Here is a 22,600-nt window from a genome sequence, read left to right on the forward strand (position 1 = left end):
CGCCCTCTCCATCTTTTCTTCTCTCATACGCTGGCTCTTTAATCACCGTTACTTTCATCTGACTTTTCCCCTTTACAGCCGCTTGTAATTCATCAAGGCTATCCTCCTTTCCCCCATTCAGATATTGTCCTTCTCTCCTTTTGTCTGTTTTTCAAAAGGCATTTTATGTCACCCTTTCTGAATCTTGTATTTACCTGCACACTCCATTCTCAGCCTCCTCCAGGCCGAAGTGTCCGTCAAACTCCAGGTGTATGCGGCTCCCTGGTGGTGACAGCAGTTTCCATGACAACATCAGATTGCGGGGGTAAGCGTTGGGGTAGCGGGGGCTGTGGATGGCTCCACCCAGTGGTGTTACTGTGGTGTTTTCCTCTTTGCGGAACAAGTCTGTGGTGAGGCGATTGCTGTCTGTTAGTGGTTACAACTAATCAGTTAGTTAGTCCAGTTATAGCTACACATAAGCAAAGCAGCTTTGTTCACAGATACACGCACACCAAATGCAAATATACATGCAAAAACTTTTTATGGCACAAATAGACACAAATAGACACATACAAAAGACAGACGCACAAAACCATACAAACAATACAATTAGTGATATTTCAGTCTAATGATGACGTGATCTCAGCAAAGACAGGTACTTTAAATCCAGCACTTATAAAGCTTTTAGCTTAATATGTAAAGACATACTTTAACGGAATAGTTCAACATTTTTTGAAATATGCTTATTCACTTTCTTGCCAATTATTAATTTAGAGGATAATACCTCATCTCATATCTGTCTGCAAATCTAAAGCTACCACCAGCACCTGGTTAGCTTAGCTTGGAGACTGGAAACAGCTAACCTAGCTCTGTCTGAAGGTAAAAAAAAAATCCACTTATGAAACACTTTTTCATTTTTACACTTTACAGTTTTTTGAACGGATTAAACAAACAAGATTGAATGTTTTAACATTCAGACAGAGCCATGCTAGCTGTTTCCCCCTGTTTCCAGTTATTATGCTAAGCTAAGCTAACCAGGTGCTGGTGGTAGCTTTAGATTTGCAGACAGATATAAGACCGGTATGTCTCATCGAGCTATTGGCAAGAAAGTGAATAAAAGTGCTGAACTATTCCTTGAACCATGTCCTATGTAGCATGGTTTGTAGAGTTTATAGTGTGAAAAGAAAACATATGAATTACAGGCTCACCTCTATCATGATTCTATGGAGGTGAGAGTCCAATTTTAAAGAATGCTTGGTTGTGGATCTGTTTGTATATCTGTCCTTGTTTCAAAGTGCTAGTCTGACCTTTTCACGCCCATTAGATTTTGATATTTCTCGTGTACAAGTGGAAAATTTGGCCTGAAGGTGGTTCTAGAGAAAAGGTCAAGGGGTCAGTATTCAGATACATTCTCTGACGGTCATGAATATCGACAGCGAATTTGAGAGGAAAACTGGCCATGGACCAACATGTTGGTCAAAGGGAAATTAGAGATTCAACAAGACCATTAGGAATAACTCTCTGGTGACCAAGAATCACACCCAACAGATGGACAAACTGACATCACTACTGTCAATCTGAGCTAAAAACTGTTGCAGTAAAATATACACTTGTCAACAGAGGGAATAAAGTGTGTATGGTACTGTATGTACTGTAGCACGTAAAACATGTGTTTTGTTTAAGTACGCTTAGAAGTGTGTGTAAATAACAGTGTCTGTCTTTAATGTATGTATGTATATATATATATATATATATATATATATATAGTAACTATTATCTGTCATGGGCTCTGCTTATTAGCTTTATTGCTTTATTGACTACTTCAATAAACTATAATTGTACTTTCTAAAGTCGTGTTTAAAGTCTAATAATTGCTCATCAGTACTGATCAACATCATAATCACACCCACTGAATGTCTAATCCTGATTAATCAACTCAACAATGAATCTAATTTTGATATTGCACAACAAAACTCATTAATTGTCCCAATCATTTTATTGCTGACTTCCTGAAAATTAGGAAAAAATTCCTTGCACACACACTGACACACAGAAACACACACGCTCTAAGGTCAGGCTGTGCGCTGAAGTCGGCTGACAGGGCTTTATTTTCTGAGGGGTGTGTGGTTTTTGCGCGCAAGAAAGAGCTGAATGCATTTTCGAGGCACCACAGCTTGCACCCCTGGGAGATGATGATGAAGCTTTGGCCTTCTCCTCCACCTCTTCACTGCAAACCTTTAATTCCTTTTCCTGTCCTATCCCATCTCCCCCCCTCTCCCTCTCTTCATGTCGCTCTTCTTTGCTTCATCAGTAATTCTGTCTCATCTGTCTTTTGGTGTTCTTCAGGAGTCACATCCTCTGCCAATTAATACTGTACCTAAGTGTGTGTGTGTACTTTCAGTTATGAGCTTGTGTGAATGTGCGTGTGTGTGGGTGGGTGTGTTGAATTTGTTTGTAATGCAATTCTTCCACTCTGCTGATCAGAAGCCTGACTGTGTGGGTCCATTCAGTCATAAAATTGCTTATGTCTCAGGAACTTTCACCCACTAAGGTCACTGGGGAACAGAGCTCTGTGTGTGTTTGTGTGACCTTGTGTGTCTGTCACTATTTACGTATATTCATGGGGAAATTTGTGTTTATGTGTATGTGACTATAATCATTTCTCTGTATATGGAGTGTTTATTTTATAGTGTACATCATTTGTCTCAAGCCAACATTGCATGTGTGTGTTCTCCACAACAACGCCCACAGGCAGACACTGAAATCACATCATATATTCTACTTTAAACATTGTGAACTGTTCAAAGCTCTTTACCTAGCATAGAACTATAAGTTGAGATATGCCTGGTATCCCATCAAAAGCTACAATCAGTGTTCTCTGGTAGTGTTGTTACGGCAATAGTGGCCTCTGCTGATTGGTCTTGGGTGCCTGTGTGGAGGCGGTTTGGACATGGGGTTAAATATCAAGAACCTCTACCTAGTTTTTCTCAACAATGCAAAGATACTTGCTGTCAGGTAAACAGAAGTGTATATCAAAGGAGACATGACTGTCTTCAGCCTTCTGTGCACACAAGCCAGTGCAAGATGAGTAACCTTACTTCAAATTGTAAGAAAAAGAGGGGGAAAAAAGCTGAGAAATTAACTTATGCTCCTCTTACTGAATACTTCTAGTGTGAATTTGGTGTCACAAACATTAATTCGGCTTCATTTTTTCTGAACTCTGTTGCCCTTCTCCACGATATTGCAGCCTGTCAGTAAGTGAGCTAATGAGTTTCTTTCTATCCATCATAGATCATATGATATTATCTTGCTTGTGAAGTTTGCATATTTAGAATTGTACTGTTATTGTTGTAATATATATGTATATTATCAGAGGGGAGCAGATAGAGGTTTAGAAATTGTTTCAGTGGACGATCTGGATTCACACTCAGTGTTTCAGCATTAAATCTGCTGAAGAGTATTTGACAAAGATACAAAATTCTTTACAGCCTCTTACAGGACTGCTGCTTTGTAGCTGATCCTGACCTCTGACGTACCTGAATGGGAGCAGGCAAAAAGAGGATATATAACTTTCTGTAATTAGCTTTCTAATATTCTTCACTTTCAGTGTTTCCTGTCTCTGCTCTTGTATTATTAACAGGAAAAGTGTAACTGCAACAAAGCAACAACAGACAGATTTTTGTCTTGTTTTTACATTTGTTTTATTGTGTGTACCAGTGGACAGAGAAGCTGGACAGGAGAGTTCCATGTTCCAGTGAACTAACTCTTGTGAACGCCAGCACTGGCTTAGTAGCTAAACTCCAGATGTCTCTATTAAATTTGGTTTGATCTCTTTATGTTGGTAATATTTTATTGTTTTGTCCTGGACACTTAAAACTCATCTATCCAGCTGGGAAAGAGACACACCCAACATCTCTTACATTTGTTTGTCCTGGGGAAGTTTTGTGGCCATGTAGGTTAAATCTTGCCAAATTCCTTTGGCTTTGGTTGCTGATTGGCTAAACATGCAGTAGGTGGGCTTATCATTTTCTGCACATTTTCTAAAAAAAGGGTGATCCATTGTGCACAACTGCATAACTGTCTACTACCACTCATTTTGTGTGTGTATGTTTGAGCATGTTTGTGCATGGCTGTACTGTAAGTGTATGTATGAATGCGCATATACTGTCACATGAATTTTTGTGTTTCCACCCATGCTCACAGGTGTGTGTGTGTGTGTGTGTGTGTGTGTGTGTGTGTGTGTGTGTGTGTGTGTGTGTGTGTGTGTGTGTGAGAGAGGAGAGTGGGCTAGAGACAGAAAGCATTAAGAAGAATGAAGACAGTAAAATGAGAAAATATGTAAATTTGTTCATGCAGCACCTGGCTCTTTTGGATGCAGTTTCACAGTCACACCACTGACCTTACTATAAATCATGCAGTGATGTCAATGACACCATTGCACATTCATGCAAATGATACAATGATAAGAAAAGAGCTTTCTGTTTAAGACCCAATGTAGAGAATTTACCAATGCTGGAAACTGACAGCTACATTTCATCTGCCTGTTTTGCAAAAGAATGTAAGGATATGATTTTGGGTTAAAAGGCTAAAATGGAATCAGGGCCAGGTTTTTTGTTTAGCTCTGTAATACACCACATTGGACTTGAAATGGAACAGGGTCCATTTTATAGGACAAAACAGTAGGAAAATTAACATACATTACATTAACATACAAGCAAGTGAAACAGTTGAATGTACCTAACTGGTCATGTCAGTCATCTCAATCCACCTGAGCATGTATTTCACACCTGAAGGCCAGACTGAAGGCAAAAAAACCCTTAAACAAGCAAGCAGTGAAGATTGCTGTAGTACAGGCATCACCAGGGAAGACACCACATATTTGTTAATGTCTGTGGATCATAGACCTCAGACAATCGCTGACAATATAAGTATAGTTACTTTATATGTGTCCAATTTATGTACCGGTATTTTGTATCCTTAAAATTCGGGGACTTTGTATAAAAAGGGCTACGAATGCTACACTTGTTTATTTGGCGTGGACGTAAACACCCTCAAGTAAGCAAAGTCAGCACTCCAACCTCATAGTCGAATTTGCTGGAGTACAGGGCCAATACACAAAAAAAGTGTCACTGTCCAAACTATATCATCACAGGATGGGCACAGGATAAATGAAATACATGAAATTATAAGAGGCTGTTATTACTGGTCTTAACCATGCATGTAAAGACATTAAATATGGCACCATATAAAGTTTTAGTTTAATTTGTCTCTTTCACTTGCCCACTCTCTTCTTCAGTCAGTCTCCTTGTCAGTTATACTCAAAGTGCTATTAAATGAAATTGCCATTGATTATCCAAATCTGATCTGTAAACAGTAACTATTACTGCTACACCTGATGTTCCAGCATCTGGTTTGTGTCTCTTACAATGGGAAATGCCAGAAGGACAAAAAAAAAAAAAAACAGTTTTAGTTCTCTGTGCATCAAGCTGAAGCTGTTGTTTATTTTTTTGTTTGTTTTACTTCGGGCATTTTTTGTGGCTAATTTGTCTTTAATTATGTATTTCTTAGATATTTTATTAAATAGTTAATAACAAATCTTTAGATAAACATTTTTTTACAGCAGTGGGATGGCGCATCTGCTCGAGTGAGAATTAATACTCGGAAATCATGGGGAAGAGATGCGGTGGATTGAATAAACAGTCCTAGATATCTCTAGCATGTATAAATACCACTCTAAATGTACTGCAACTTTTAGTCTTCATTGGGTGCCCTGGTAGCTCACCTGGCAGAGTGCGCGCACCATGTACTAAGGCTGAGTCCTTACCGCAGCGGCCTGGGTTTGAGTCCAGTCCAGGGCCTTTGCTGCATGTTATCACTTCTCTCCCCCCTTTCCTGTTTCTCTTCAGCTGTTCCTATCCAATGAAGGCAAAAAGGCCAAAAAAATTACCTTAAAAAAAAATTACTTTCAGTCTTCATGGTTCATCAGTCTTTACTACAGTTGTATTCTTGACACTATTTTATAAGCCTTTGCAACACAAGCTCATAGCACATTAAGCTATCTAATGCTTCTCATCAAAGCCATACAATGAGAATCAGTCTCATTAAATCATGTGATTTACAGGACCTGTGTTCTAAACCAGTCATATAACACTTAACTCTTCTGAACTTGGCAAAAAGTTAAAGTTCTGCAATCTCAGGAAATAAGATGATGTCAAAAGTGCTGATAATATCACTGACAGTCTGACTCACACCCCTAGATTTAAACACACACACACACACACACACACACACACACAGTCTAACACTGGCAATTAAGCATTTCAGAGTCCTGATCTGTCACTTGAGCAACTGTGACAATGATGCTGTGTGACTGTGTGATGTGTGCTTATGTGTGTGCGTGGGATCTATTAAAGTGTGTTTGTGGATGTGCCAGGTTCCAAGAACAAGTTCTTGATCGTATGTGTGTATTTGCATGGATGCATGTGTGCCAGGATGTCTGTGGGTAAATTCTCACTAATTAAACTTGGCTCTCCCACCTCCAGTGCCAGGGTGTGATGTTCTTCATGCCTCTGAGATCTATTTCTGATCCAAGTGCCAATCACACTCTGATCACCCAGCAACCAGTGTGCATCACAGACCAAAAAATAGCTCTGTGGGGAAAAGTACTGAAGTCACAAGAAAATAAGTGATAATGAAGATGATATATTAAACTTCCTATTTTCTCTCTTAATTAAAATTGATCTTGGTAAAGTCAGAGGTGTGCAAACCCTCGTCTAATATTAAACGTCACCCCTTTTTAATCCAATTCTTTATTGTGTGCAAACCAAACTCTATTTTTCTTGAGTAACAGTTTGCATATGATGCATTCTCACTCAGAGACACACTCCCACAGGACATTACCTATAACAAGGCAACCCCATTTCCTACATCTGCCAGCCCCTGTCTAACATATCCTGTCTGACTTTTATCTTCTCAAAATGAATTTTCATAAGCCCCAACACTAGCTATCAGGACACATATAATACATTCACTTTCAGTTGTGAAAAACTCCCCAGAGAAATGCAATGTTGCTGTTCTCGTTCTTGGTGGCATTTTCCAGTTTCTATCTAAAAAAAATTGGTGTTTTAAACTGTTATGGATTGGGATTTGATGTGCCAATAATTTCATAACTGATCTTGCCTTGCATCACTGTGAAAGGAATAGTTTGACAATTTGCGAAATACGCTTATTTGCTTTCTGGTGGATAGTAAAATGAGAATATTGATACCACTCTTACATTTGCCCGTTCAATCTAAGGATACTGCCAGCAGCCGGTTAGCTTTGCTTAGCACAAAGGTAACAAAATCCACCTACCAACACCTCTAAAGCTCACTAATTAACTCGTTATATCTCTCATTTGTTTTTGTCTGCACAAAAACCGACAATGACAATTTGTCGTTTTTTACAAGGGATTTTGTGCTGGACTATTTCTTGGCTAGGAGCAGTAACTGCCTGGAGTCTCCACTGGTTGCCTGGCAACTGATAGCAAATAAGTGTTTTTCCCAAAACGTTGAACTATTGCTTTAAGTATAAGGGTAAAAAATAAGTACACAGAGAGTGTATGGGCATTTCAATGACAGGATTAAGGAGTAAAAAAAAAACAATCAATCAATCAGTTTGAATGTTAAAGACAGTTACTGGCTCAACCACAGGGCTCACCAATTTGGCTTTGGCATGAATGAACCAATAATCTACAGAAATATTTGACTAAAAAAAGATACGGTAGCTTAAAAACTATTTTCCTCTATCATATTATTATCATTATTATTATTGTCATTATTATTATTATTATTATTACTATTACAGACCCATTTCCTGTCATGCCCAGTTATCTGCTGAATTGTTTATTCATCTGTGTTTGGCAACAGAGTGTAAAACATTGCCCATTAGCAGCAAAACTGCTGGTAAACACTGTGACCACGTGTGTCCTTGTGCGTGTTTGTGTATAAATGTGTGTGTGTGCGTGTGTGTGTGTTTATGTCATTGGCTGTTTATGTGTGTACAGTGGCTTTGTATGTACGCATCTGTTTGTCACTATATATGGGTGTCTGTGTTTATGTGTGTTTGTGTGTTTGTGTATGTATGTGTGTGTTTGTGTGCATATATATGTGTGTATTGGCTGTTGATGCAGGGAGCTATACTTGCACCCTCAGAGTATTTCCACCCATGAGAAATAACCAAAGCCTTTCCATCTGGCTAAATGTTAGCTCAAGGCCTGCATGTGTGTGTGTGCGCATCACTGTGCTGCTTATCAAAGCCTGTGCTGGCTCCACTGTTTTGCCACTCTCTCATGACAAATCAGCTTTAAATATTCTCACTTGTTTCTCAGTCACGCCTACACAAGCATAGAGCACACACACACAGCCTGGAGGTGAACACTGCATGCCGAGGGGTGTCAGCTTTGGTCAGCATCGGCTCTCGCCCTGCATTTCTCCTCCTCTCTCTTCTTTACTTCCTCTGTTCCCTCCATCCTGCACCATCTTCTCTACCTCTGTTTCCCTCTCTTTTTGACCCTGACAGAAACACTGAAGCTCAAATTTTTCTTTCTTCTTAGTTTACGCAAATGGACACTTGATATACATTCTCACATTTTAAAATATTTCACGCCTCAGGGACCAAGTCAAACCTTGGTCTCCCAGAGGTGTGAAATATTAATTAATTCAAAATGGTCCGAAAACATAGTGCATCACTGCTGTATCTCTCTTCATCTGTCTGATATCTTATTTGTTTCTTCCAGATTATCATTTTGGTGCAGCCCCACCTTTGCTGCTAAAACCAATTAACTGCCATCACTTTCTTCATACAAAGAAACTCCATGTTTTTTTTTTTAAGTCAGTGTGGGGAATTGGCATGCTGAAGTGGAGCGATGGCATGGAGAGGAAGGCAGAATATAGACAGGAGGGACCTGCAGGCCACATAGGCATTCTCCTGGAGTTACATATGTACCGAGGGAGCTGGGGTGTACATATCCATGAATTATAGAGGACAGCAGGCCTATATATAATTATAGAAAGGAACACAATACATGCATTATGTCCCTTCAGTTGGACACAACAGAGCTGCTGCATTAGCTTGATGGCCACAGAGTTGTGGTCAGAAAAGTGTCATAGGATAACATGAATATGGATTTTCATATGAATTACAGATATAAACCAAATATTCATTCCATCTCAGTCCTTCCTTAAAATAGTGGATGAGCATCAAACAACAGAAAATGTTTTAAGAGTCATTTTTGCTAAATATATATATATATATATATATATATATATATATATATATATATATATATATATATATATATATATATATATATATATATATATATATAGTATTGGGGGCGCTCACCAACTGAGGTAAAACTGAGGTAAAACTCATGTTTTTTTCGACATGAGAAATTTGGCTGTGACAGTAAAATTGCTTGCAATGTTTGTTGTAAGGCCAGAAAGATAGCCTATTAAGGGCAAAACCCCGCCAATTCAGCACCATGGACAGGGCCGGCAGTCACTGAACTAACAGCCACTGCAGAGAGAGTGTGTATTTTCGGGGGAAATGAGCGTTTGTTTTCGGGATAACAAGCTGTCAGACAAATGGACTTTCAGTCCAAAGGGACATTTTTCAGACCAATAGGGTTTTGGAATAATGGGCCATTGAAACAATGGCATGGCACCGACCACCCTCCTTTGTTTAATGTGGGACGAACACAACACTGAGCTGTGCTGGAGCTGCTGATGATTCAACAGGTGTTGATGACCAAGAAGTACCATCTTGTGGGAAGCCATGCTAACGATAGCAAGCTAGGCTAACTAGTTTCCACTTCCCGAGTAGAATACAAACTTAACCATACAAATGAGTGTTCAGAATCATAATCAGAAATACTTTATTGATCCACCAGGGGAAACTCTTTTGTTACAGCAGCGCACTATCACATCAGTGCACACAGGAATAGAAGTACTAAGCAAAAAATATAATACACTATAATACAGGTCAGAAAATAAATTAAGTACCAAGTGGGTATGAGTATAAAATAAGTGTGAAGTACAAAGTGGGTTTACCACTTGATGATAATAATTCGGTATATGGTAATAGTGCATGAACTGTCAAGTTAAGTGTAGCTTATTAAGATTATAATGAGACGGAGGATATTGCACAGCAGTAATAGAGGTATGAATAAATATCAATATCAATAAATAAGTTTAAATTATACTTACACACAAGTTACTCAAGTTTGGAAGAAAAAGGAAAGCTAAAAGTTAGAAGTAAAAAGTAAGACGACGAGACAGCTACGGCAACAGGCAGCATGCACGTTGGCGCATGCGCACTAACTCGAATGTTGTATGTTGTGAACTTGAATGTTGTAAAGAGATAAATGGTACATAACCAATGCTGTGTGCTTGTTGAAAAAGGGGGAAAAAATGTGTTGTAACAACATTCATAGGCTACACAGGGCTGTGACGTGCTCCAGCCAGTAGCGCACCGTCTCTTTGCAACATCAGCCTTCTACTGTCAGTCAGCCGCTACCATGAGAAACACCCACCCAGAGGCCTAAATCTAAGAAGCTGTTTCCAATAGTATGTCCAAAAACAGCTTTATCCTCTTTTGAAAAAATGAATAATATGCACAATAGCTGCAGTATCATCATAATTTAGATTCCCTTATATGAAAAGTGAGGGGAGTTCCAATTTTAGTTCGACTTTAAAATGTATAACTTTTTCTATCCACTTCCAATTATCTAACTTGTCTAACTGTTTAACGTATTAAGGTTTGGCTTGAAACATCTGCTTAGAAATGTATTGGTTGCCTGGCAACATTACCATATAGAACCTTCTATTTCGAAGCTTTTGGAAAATATTGGTGCTCCAGTGACAAAACTGTATACTAGATATTGATGACGCACACTGACACCTTCAAGCACACACATTTGACTTTCCACACGCAAAAAACTCAGAAGCAAATAAAACCAAGTTCACAGTATATACATGCAATATGCACACACTCTCTCTTGTGTTCTCTCTTGCAGTAAACCTACAGAAATTAGGTAGACACCCATCCATTCATCCACCCATTTCTCCCAATCTCTCTCTTTCTCTGCTTTTGGATCTCTTTCCGTCACTCCTCATCGTCTGGACACCATAGGGTGATGATGCTTGCTCTATTCTCCACTCATAGGAGGGTTCACACCCTCTGTGTGTATGTGTGGGTGGATGTTTTCAGTGTGAGAACGTCAGCATGTGAGAGGATGTGTGTGTGCTATGTGGTTGTTTGGGTGAGCACATACCTCTGTTTAAGGATCTTGATGATTTTGTGTGAGTGCATTTGTGTGTGTGAGAGTGTGTATGTTCCTTTGAAGCCGACACAAAGGCATGTCCTGTGACACGGACAGAGAAGGTTAGACAAACAGCCAGAGACAATTACTGAGCTCATCCAGTCTCTTCAAAAAGACTACACACAACTCAGAGTGGACATAAGTAAGAGGGGAAGCAGAAAGAGACAAAAATACATAGAAGGACAAAATGAAGGGAAAGAAAGGTTGAGGATCAAGACTGAGGCAAAGCAGAGATGAAGGACAGTGGGATGAGTGAGAGAGAATCAAGGGGAGACAGTGATTGAAGGAGGTAAGGACACAGAAGAAGAGAGTGAAAGGGAAACAGGGAGAGGAAATAAATGTAAAGACAGAACGGATAAAGAAAGAGGGAGTAGAGGCAGTGGAAAGATAGAGAGGGAAACATTGCTGCACCTACTGTACTGTGACAAGGAAAGTCCACAAAGTCCCAAGATACCTCAACACATCAAACACTGTGTAAGCTACACCAAAGAGCATGTCTGAGTTACACTCATAAATAAGCAAAGATAATAACTGCTTTGTGTGCATCTGTGAAGTTATGTGCATGTTTGTGTAAGTGTGATGTGCACCGATTTGTGCAAATTCACCATTGCTTTGTTTTTGTCATCTATTTCAAAGTCAAAATCAAAGAAGACAGACATCACTGGAAAGCTGTGACTCACAATGCATTTAAAATTTCCTTTGGTACTGGAGCTTTTTAGCTGGTCCTTACATCTTCACCAGTGATTCTCAATGGTCCTTTTGGGCCTTTGATTAGCATTAGCATCCACTTAGCTTTTACGAGCTCCTCTCAGGCATCTATGACTCAACACCTGTTGATGGGGACAAATTAGCCTAATGGGTACAAAGAAGAGGGATGAGCTGCACTCTGCCAACTAGGGTGGAAAATCTGTATTTGAAAAGTTGAAAAGATAACATCCATTCCTCAACCTTTTCAGCACATGGATATGTAACTGTGAGTATTTATTAACGCACATGTCAATGTTATGTGTTGTAAACAACTTGAGAATAGATTAAATTACTTTAATTGTCTTAGTATCCTCTGCGGTGGAAACCAACAGCGTAAAAATGTACATGCCTCTCTCATCCCACACACAGAAATAATTTTCACACTTTTCTATCTGCAATTAAAGCACCAGGGATTTGCATGTTTAGGTCACAAATCAATTCCACCTCACATTACTGCCATATTTTCCAAAGCATTCTGGTACTTTTATATTGCATGACATACCTGGAGCATCTTTAATTCATGTTTTTTTTAAAACTGTGAAAATCTACTCTATTTCTTATGTGTTGCATTGTGGGACGATAGTGTTCATCAACACATCCAACACTCAAAAATCAAGCAAATGTAGTATGCATACTAACATCTTTGTCAGTGTGAACACACTACATTCTCAAATCCAAGTTGAAATTTGTGTGAATGGAAATGGGACACAGCTTTAGTCTTGTTTCTACAAGCTAATCTCTGTATCGTGCTAAGCTAACAACTCTACATTCTCCTTGTCTTGTGCCAGTCCACTTAGCATGCTCCCGTTCTCTGCTGTGATGTGCTCCTGTTTAACACCTTGAATAAGCTTGCTGAATAATGCAGAGGGCACCAACACTTGCTGAGTCAGCACTGAGGACAGGTCAGTGGAGACACAGTGCCTGAGTGGCTCTAGCAGCCGTAACACACAAATGCAGAGGACGCACCCACAAGCAGATGCATGGGTGCTTGGACACATGCACGCAGAGAGAGAGAGAGAGCCTGGGGCACTCTAAACATTTTTTGATCTTTATTTATTCAGGGAAGTTTCACTGAGAGGAAGCCTCTCTTTTGCGGGAACGCCCTGATCACAGTCGCACAGTTGCACACATGCTGTACAGGTAGGAGGAAGCCTATCTGTGCAAAAATGGCATTGATCCCTTAGGGCGGCGGATGGGGATGAAATGCATAATCAATGTAGATTAAAGAATCTTTCATAGTCTTCACATTTGCCTTTATAGAAATGCATTATGGCACACCAATTAGGTACAACAGAACCTCATTTATATCAGTCACTTAGCTTACATTTGTCTGCTTTACTCAGCGGTGGAAGAAGTACTCAGATCCTTTACTTGAGTAAAAGTACCACACTGTGAAAATACTCAACTACAAATAAAAGTCCTGCATTCAAAACCTTACTTAAGTAAAAGTATGTAATTATTATCAGCAAAATGTACTTTAAGTATCAAAAGTAAAAGCACTCATTCTGCAGAAAAATGGCCCCTGTCAGCATTTAAAAAATGTATTTTGTTTAAGAAGTAGGAGTATTGTCTCAACCCATAAAAGAACAGTTTATCAGTCAAATGTGTGACAAGATCTTATCTAAAGGAAATACTAATATACTTTAAATTTACTTATATATTTTCACACATGTTTTTGTCCAAATGTGAACATTTATGCTGGTTACAGATGCTGACATATGCATAATAAAATGTAGGATAACAAACAAAAATGCAGCTGCACAGCAAGCTATACAAACTCTCACTCAGTCTCAGAGATATACACACATTACTTTAGAACTCACACAGCCTTGCACATGCATACATGTGCACATGCTGCATCATACACATTCACAGCTACAGTGTTGCACAAACAGAAGGATGGAGGATGAGTCAAAGGACAACGTCTGACAGAAAGCTCCATCTCGCTAAATGAGGAGGATGAAAAACAATTTCCTAGAAAAAATTGATAAGAAAAGGGGACAAGAAGAAGAGAGACAGAGAGGAGAACAGGAAGGCATGGAGAAAAGAGGAGGAAGAGAGGAGAGAAAAGGAGTGATAGATAAGAGAAATCCATGACTGCAAGTAGGAGAGAAAGCAAGAGAGGAGAAAGCAGGTGGGTGTGGGAAGCCAGCTCAAGTTGTAACAACAGATTGTGAGGAGGGTTTGAGGGAGGGGCTGGATAGAGAGAAGCTAAGGATGAGGGATGAGGGAGGCTTGTCCCTGTGTAACCTCCTACACTGTGATGGAGTGTATTTACCAACACTTCATCAGCAATATCCTCCCTGTGTGTGTGTGTCTGTACAGTATGTGTGGCTTGATGCAGAGTGTTGCACGGTGTGTGCATTATCTTCCATGTTATCTCTTTGTGCGATACTGTATCTGTACTATTAAGAATGTGAATCATCAGCCATACTGTTTCCGAATTTGGAGCAGCCCAAACCACTGATCGCTGTTCCTGTAAATCAAACAGAGGGTGAATTTCTGTTTTGTAGAAATTCTGGCTCTGGCTTAAGGTTGGATTAAGGGCTGGGCCTTTGTTATACTTGTCACGTATCAAGAAATGCCAGGGGATTCTTCAGATGTTTCTAACGTCTGTCATTCAAACTGGCAAATGTCAAGAATACCAGCTTAGGCACAATCACACCACATGCATTTTATGGATTTCTTGTGCTGCCTCTACAGTATGTGCGTGCGTGTGTGTGTGTGTGTGTGTGTGTGTGTGTACATTTAAGTGCATCTGTTTCTACATTAAGGGCTAATGTGATAATGTGTGTGTGTGTGTGCGTGTGTGTTTATGAGAGAGTATGAAAGTGTGTGTGTTTGTAAGGCTTGTTAGAGTAGCAGTTGGCTCCTGCTGACAGCTACTGCAGTCTGAACAGCAGGGCTGACGAGGACAATCAATTAGCCCTGCATTCACACACACACACACACATGCATTGATATTCACGTAAATACGCGCACGGAATAAAACACACATCTAAAGGCCATTTACATACAGTCATGATACAATAAACATCTAATGTAATAACAGCACACAGATTCAGTTTTCATGACTATGTTTCAACATATAACTTTATGAAAAACTGCCGGCTGTTGCTGGGCTGTGTGTGTGTCTGTGAGTGCATTTAAGAGTGTGTGTGTTTAAGCTAAGCCCCAGCTGTGGTAGCACAAGTTTATCAAATATCAGCCTTGATCCCTCTAAGGGCTGCTTAGATGCTGTTTGCTAGATGTATGTGTGTGTGTGTGTGTGTGTGTGTGTGTGTGTGTGTGTCTGTGTTTGCTCTGAGCGTTGTGTGTGATGCTGAGCAGATGTTGATGTTTTGACAGCCATCCTGCTTTCAGTCTGTTTGCCTCACATCAGCTGTCTGTAAGTGTACGTTTGTGTATGCATGTGTGTATCAGGAAGCGTGTGACTGAGCGCGTGTGCATGTGTGTGTGGTCAGAGTGCAGGGTTAAGCAGCGGTCTGCCTGTCAGTGTGTATCTGACCTTCTATCTACCACTGGGATCACTTATCCTGCGGCAGGCTCCACAGTAGCACATAACACCATCCTCCTGCCATTTCTTTCCCCTTCTCCTTTTGTATTATTTCTCTCTTCTGCTTCTTTTTCTGCGTGTTAACTTTTCTTTCTGCTTCTCTCTCATTTTCCCCCTCTGATATCCCACTAACAATGCCTGTTCCCTTTTCTTCTGTGCTCCTATCCATGTCCCCTATCCCAATTTCTCTCTCTCCTCAGTATTTGTATTCTCTACACTTGCAGCTCTCCCTTCCTCACTCTCTGCGGCCCAGATAAATTCAGAGAGTAAATGATGAAATGAAAACAGGAGAGGGGAAGCTAATGAAGACAAGAGGAGACAGAGAAAGAGGGAGAGAGACAGCGGGAGAAATGCTGAGATACACAAATGGAGAATCAGAGAGAGTGAGGGAAATATGGGGAGAAATGCTGACAGTTGGAGAGGGAAAGATAAAAGTGTTTGACAGAGGAGGAAAAAAATAATCTTTTTCATTTGTGTCAGAGCTCCATTGTCAGAGTAACAAAGACATAGCTCTCACAGTGCACTAGAGGATTTCTCTCTCTCTCTCTCTCTCTCTCTCAGATACACACACACACACACACACACACACACACATAAAACACACAACATAAATACACAGTGTTTATCTCTTTCCTTCAGCAGGGACGAATCCCCTGGGGTGAGAGCAGCTCCTGTTCTCATCTTTCTGCAGTGTCACTTCTGAAATTTGTCATGTTCTCACCCTCACTTAGCCCTGGTAGTAGAAACCTGCTGGCATCATACCATTTTTTTCAGGATCTGTATCTTGTACTTTAAAGTTTTAGCACATATTGAAAAAATTTGAAAGATTTGATTCCTTGGTGTTTTTCTTGAGAAAACATAAAAACTCTTGTTTATATTTTACAATATAGTTTACAAATCACTAAATGGTCATGGTTTAAGATATGTACTCACACCAGAAGCTTCATGAGTGCCGCTGGGCAGTCTGGTCACTGGCTGCTTGCTGCCAGCCCTAGTTTCCCAGGAAACTGGCGACCGCAACAATCAGTTTCTCCTCCATTATCAGTATGGGACAAATATTTTCTAGGAACTTCAGTACATAGGGAGACATTAACAGGGGGAAGAAAATCCAGATCTGCAATTGGTTGCTGCTAATTTGCATATAGTTCAGCTTCGCTCAACTTCAACTCGTCGCTCTGGTCGCTGGCATCGCGCTGTTCGCTGCTGCCACGACGTCGGATGCCTCTTGTCACCAGCTCCCATTGAAAATTAATGACTGCCAGCCACTTTTGTAGCCCTTATTTGATAGGAACAACTGAAGAGACACAGGAAATGTGGGGGACAGAGAGAGAGAGAGAATGAGAGAAACATGCATCAAAGGGCCGTGGGCTGGAATTTGAACCCAGGCTGCTGTGGTAAGGACTTGTACATGGTTCGCACGCTCTACCAAATGAGCTACCGGGGTGCCCCTATATAAATAAAATTTGATTGATTGATTGATTGATTGATTGATATACCTCCTGTACTATTTCACAGAGCTTCCACTCTCAAACAGGACCCACAAATAATCCTCCACACACAAAGAATGACTTGATTGCTAAATTCAGCACTACTTGTGTTATGCTGGCCCCTCAAAATACTTGGGAGGCGCACGTTTTTAGTTGTACTGACTGACCTGTTGTGTGAAATGCATTTGCACTTGCAATTGCAAGACTACAAGAGTCCTATTACAAGGCGAAGTATTAAAAATTATATTTTGGTATGATATCGTAGAAAAGGTTTCAGTCTGAGTATACTCAGGCAGATTCCCTCCTGAGGGCAGGGCTTATGTAACTCAGATTAGCTTAAATTTCCAGTTCCCGTCCAATTTTTTCACAATTGAGAATGACTTCCGGATGGGAGCCGAAACGTCTTGATTCTGAAAACAGTGTCCAGATGACTACGACTGAAACCTTTTCTACGATAGAACACTCCTGGACGAATGAGGGACTACACCGTCTTATTTTGGTATGATGACTTTGGTTCAGTCAGTCAACACACAGATTATTATGTACAGAGTTAATTTTTGGTCTCAAGGCTCTGACCTCATCACACCCCTCAAGGGGAGTGACAATGGTAATTTCTCTCCCAGGGTAACCTAGATTCAGAGCAGAACAGGTGGATGCATGGTTGGAGGCAGGGCTTATAAAATACCATATGAACACCTAGTGAAGGCAGCAGAGTTTTCAGGTGAGCAGTGCAGCAACGGGAATGGCAGGAAAAAATGAACAGAACACTCAGCCAAAATACACTGACCTATTGCATTGGATTTATGTTGCAGTATGTTGAGTATGTCAGGTGTGAGTGTAGCAGTGCATTCGTGTTGTCTGTCTCAACTACCTCCCAAGCTTCATGATTATTTCCATCATCTGTTTATCGGTTTTTTCGATTGTCAGAAAAAAGTTCTCAGAGCCCAAAGGGATGATGTCACATTGCTTGTTTTGAGTGATTAAGGAAACTAATAAATAAATATATATATTTTGTATTTACAATGACAAAACAGAGAAACGCATGAGCTGCTCACAGAACCTGGAACGTTACATTAGAGGGAGAAACCTGTGATGGTTGTTGCATGGACGTTAAAATTGCAAATCAGGAAATGAACACCCTGCCTTTTGATGGAGCATAGTACATCCATCCCTTGCTTTTATATGCATACTTTGCCTACAGCTCGATTCAGATCAGCAGGCTTTCTATTATCATCCAACTTAAATAACTTACGTAACTAATGTACTTACTCTACCAGCCAGTTAAAAGGAGTGAGGAGTCAGCAGTCAATGGTGCTATAAAACAGAGCAGTCAATAAAATAGGTTTTTCAAAAATTGTGAATCGCCGCAACCACGAGAGGTCCTTGAGCATACAGTCATAAATGTGCACAAAAAATATTAGGCTGTTGGGTCCAGTAGTATGTGAGATTAGATGGATAGATACACACATGCAAACACACACACACACACGACCAAACACATGATCCCCTCCAAGCTTACGCCTGGCGGATATAACTGCCAAATAGCTGCATTAGAGATCCTTTCAATTTCCCTCACAATCCCTGTAGAGTTTCAATGCAACACCTTGCCTGAGGGGGTATCAATGTAATTAACACAACAGCTGCAACTACAGAGGCATTGTTATACACTAGAGTTATTTGTGTAAATACGAAGTGTAATGTAGTATTTTACTAGACGCGTGACTCGTGGTGGTCCAACACATGACTAAGACTAATGTTGCTATTGCTATCGCTTTATTTGAGTGATCTGGGTTAAACTGTGTATATATAAACTGTTGGATACATTTTAACCCACTGCTGAACTGAAAGTCTCTTATACAGCTGAGTAGTTTTTGAAATAAATTTTACATTAAAAACATTTTAAGTAAATTTATAAAAGTAAATCACTTTGTACAATATAATGTTTAAATTGTTTAAGTGAAGCGGAGAGTATTTGTATTAATACAGACCTCTGCTGTAGGTCAGAGGATGTTACTGCACTTTGTTTTGCACACTCAAATACACACAGTTTCTACACCACCATCCATCCCCAAATACACAAACAAACACCACCCTTCTCTTTGTCTGTCTCTATATCTCTAACATGCTCGCACAAATGGATCAGCAGTTTTCTCATGCATTTACTGTTGAGTCACATTACCTTTGTTTGTCAAGGACTGAGACACAACGCTGTGGGAGAAGCTCATACCCTGCTAATCTACATCCTTTACACTACACTCTACTTTGAGCACTCTATTTTCCTCCCCTTATTATTCTTCATTCTTATTCATCAGTCTTCCTCTCACTACTGGGGGTGCCTCCCTGTGTGTTCACAAACCCCCTCAAACTTTTCTCTCCTTCTATGCTCTTGTTATCCCTCAATCTCTTGTTTTTTCACTTTCACTGCTTATTCAGCACACTCCCTCCCACTCCCATTACTCTTTTGTGATGTCATGCACTCTCTATCACTCTTTTCACACCTCTACTCTCTTTTCATATTCATCACTCTCATTCAGTTTGTCTCATTTTATCCCCCCTCTCCTCTCTGTCCCCCTCTCCCTGGCTTTTTCTTTCACCTGCTTGTCAGCTATTTTTATGAAACTCATATCTTGGTAGACTACACCATCGCTCTCCTTCAGCGCTTCCTCTCTGCTTTACCCTGTTCAACCTCTCATCTACCCTTCAATTATAACTTTCCACTTGTTTATTCTCCCACTTTTTCCAGTTCTGTTCATTAATTCCCCTTTCCCTCTCTCTCTTCCGAGCTCTCTGCCATCATCCCCTCCAACAACTCCTTCTTTGCCATCTTTATTCTCTTCATGTTCCTCATTTAATCTTTTCTTCTCTTTCATCCACTGCCCTAATCACTTTCTTTCTTCGTTTGCTCCTTGCATCTCTCTTATCCTGTCTCTCCTTCCATGCACCCTCCACCTCCTTCTTTCTTTCCGTCTCATTTTCCTGGTCTTCTGTTATCTGCATCCACTGTGCCAGTCAGATGGCTCAGATACAAGACTGACTGCAAGGCTTAAACATCTGTCTGCCTCTCCTTTTCTTTCATGCCTGCTCTCTAATTCTCCTCTACAGTATACTGTGTCCCCAATTTCAGAAGAGCTTTAAGGTTTATAGCCAAAACAGAAGTGGAGATAAATAATTCTTAAAATCAGAAATCACAACAAGTTTTCATTAACAAGTAACTGAAAGAGTTGTTAGTTAAAGCAGCAGTGTACAGGATTTAGTGGCATCTACTGGTGAGGTTGCAGATTACAACCAACTGATAACCCCTCCCCTGGCAAAACTGGCGAAAAACACCCTCTAAAGCCAGTGTTTGGTTTGTCCGTTCTGGGCTACTGTAGAAACATGGCGATGAAACATGGTGAGCTCCGTGGAAGAGGACCCTCTCCCTCTATAGATAAAGGGCTTATTCTAAGGTAACAAAAACACAGCGATTCTTATTTCCAGGTAATTAAACACTAATGAAAATATACTTATGAAAATTATATTCCATTTCTGCCAATAGATCCCCCTAAATATTACACACTGGTCCTTTAAAGCAAGGCTATATAATGTAAGTAGATACAGAGTAATCACAAAGTAAGCAAACACTCAGTTACATTACACTGCGATATCTGTCATAGAGCAATAGTTCATTTTGGTAAATGCGCTTATTTGAGTTCTTGCCGAGAGTTAGATGAGAAGATCAATACCACACTTATATCTGTCTGTGTGGAGCTACAGCCAGGAGCCTGTTAGCTTAGCTTAGCATAAAGACTGTAACACCTAGCCTGGCTCTGTACAAAAGTAACAACATATGACAGCAGCTCTAAAGATCCCTAGTTACTAATGACTAAACCAGCCCGGCACATACAACCAAACTCTGCGTTTTTATACTTTGGTTTTTGTAAGTTAAACTAAATGAGATATTAAGTGTATTAAGTAGTAAGCTTTAGAGGTGCATTCACGCACTGGCAGGAGGTGGTGGCGGGGAGAGTGGAAATGTGCATTCCTGTCTGATAACATGTTGGACCGATGGATCGGTAGTCTACCAGTACGCAGCCCGATTGCTGCCAATCAATGATCTATCTGACATCAGATATACACACAATACCACATGAAAGAGCCCACAGTGAAAATACACAGAAAGCACATGTCCAGACCAATCCTGTCATATGCGTTACTATAAAAGATAAAGTCAGCCGCACTGACCAGTGCAGAGCCGCACACATTTAAAACTACAGATTACTGGAAATTGGAGTGTAATTTGATTTGTTTTAATTATTTCTTAAAGTCTACCATTCATTGCAGCTTTAGAAATGCTATAAGATAGAGCATTAAGCATAAGCAAGAGCTCGTGTCTCTTTGAGGGGAGCTAAGCCCCCCCCCCGGCTCCCCTGTAATTTGAACATTTAGCTACTACTATACCACATTTTGTTCTTCTGTAAGATGTTGTGGTCATCTTGGGGTAGTTTTGCTTTTAAATTCTTCACATGCAACTGAAGCACAAAACTTTAGGAGCATTATCCTTTTTGACAGCCCACATGACAGGTTTTCATTTATTGTTATCTACAACATTATAATTGGCTTAATCTTAATAGGAGATAACAAGTGATGATGGTTGTTACCTGGAGTCACAACATCAGTGTGAAAGAATTAAATGTTTTTCTGTTTAAGGATATTCTGTATATTTGGATAATCTTGAGGAATTCATTGTTCTTTTAAACAATCACATGTGGGGCATAAGGTGAAGAAGCTTAATTATGTTTCCACTTAACTGAATGTGCATGGATGTAGCCTGACCCTCCCAATCTGGGAGCCCATTTATGTCTGTAGTCTTAATCAGTAGTGAAGGTACTGTATGTTGAAAGAGTTGTGCCTTCTTTTTTCTTTATGCTTCAAGTTTTGATCAGATACTAAGATCAGATAATCTACTGATGTTTGGCACTATACTCTGTCTGCTCTCCCTCTCCAGAGCCCCCCCCCTATCAGCCCTGCTTCCTTACATCTCCTCTTTTATACTCTGTCCATTTGGCTTGCAGTTGGACATACTATCTCTCTCCAAGCTGACGGGGCAGAAAAGTGGAGGGACAGGTCTTTTAACTTGGCATATCTCCCTACACACCTTTTCCCTCTCCTCCTCCTCTGTGCCCTCTAACTCTTCTAAGCTCCCTTCTAAACTTTCAATTCTCTCCTGCTGCCCACTCTTATAATCTGAGCACAACCACATATATGAGCCTACACCTATCTACACTCAATTTCCAAGGCATCATCTCACTCTTCGCTTCTCTCTTGTTGCACACACTCTTCTCCCATCAGACTGTCCAACTGGTCACCACCCTATTTTCTCTGTGCAGGAGAGGAACAGACTGTCTGCCAAATGTTTATGGGTGGGGTAACTTTGGCTCATGCAATTCATGCACAAAAAAGTGTGTGTGTGTGTGTGTGTGTGTGTGTGAG

The 22,600-nt window shown here is 40.2% G+C and overlaps 1 protein-coding gene across 3 annotated transcripts in view; it reads right to left on the reverse strand.

The window, feature by feature from the left end:
- The window catches only part of pdgfd (platelet derived growth factor d), a 55,408-nt gene that overhangs the window by 26,712 nt on the left and 6,096 nt on the right, over positions 1–22,600 (reverse strand). For 2 of the 3 annotated variants that reach the window (XM_044203559.1, XM_044203560.1), the window contains exon 2: positions 195–384. In XM_044203559.1, the coding sequence (XP_044059494.1) occupies positions 195–384 (190 nt within the window). Of the gene's footprint in view, positions 1–194; positions 406–22,600 lie in introns of all 3 variants that reach the window. The other variant, XM_044203558.1, reaches the window with a different exon arrangement.

Source organism: Siniperca chuatsi, linkage group LG7 (assembly GCF_020085105.1).
Source record: "Siniperca chuatsi isolate FFG_IHB_CAS linkage group LG7, ASM2008510v1, whole genome shotgun sequence".
Taxonomy (NCBI): domain Eukaryota; kingdom Metazoa; phylum Chordata; class Actinopteri; order Centrarchiformes; family Sinipercidae; genus Siniperca; species Siniperca chuatsi.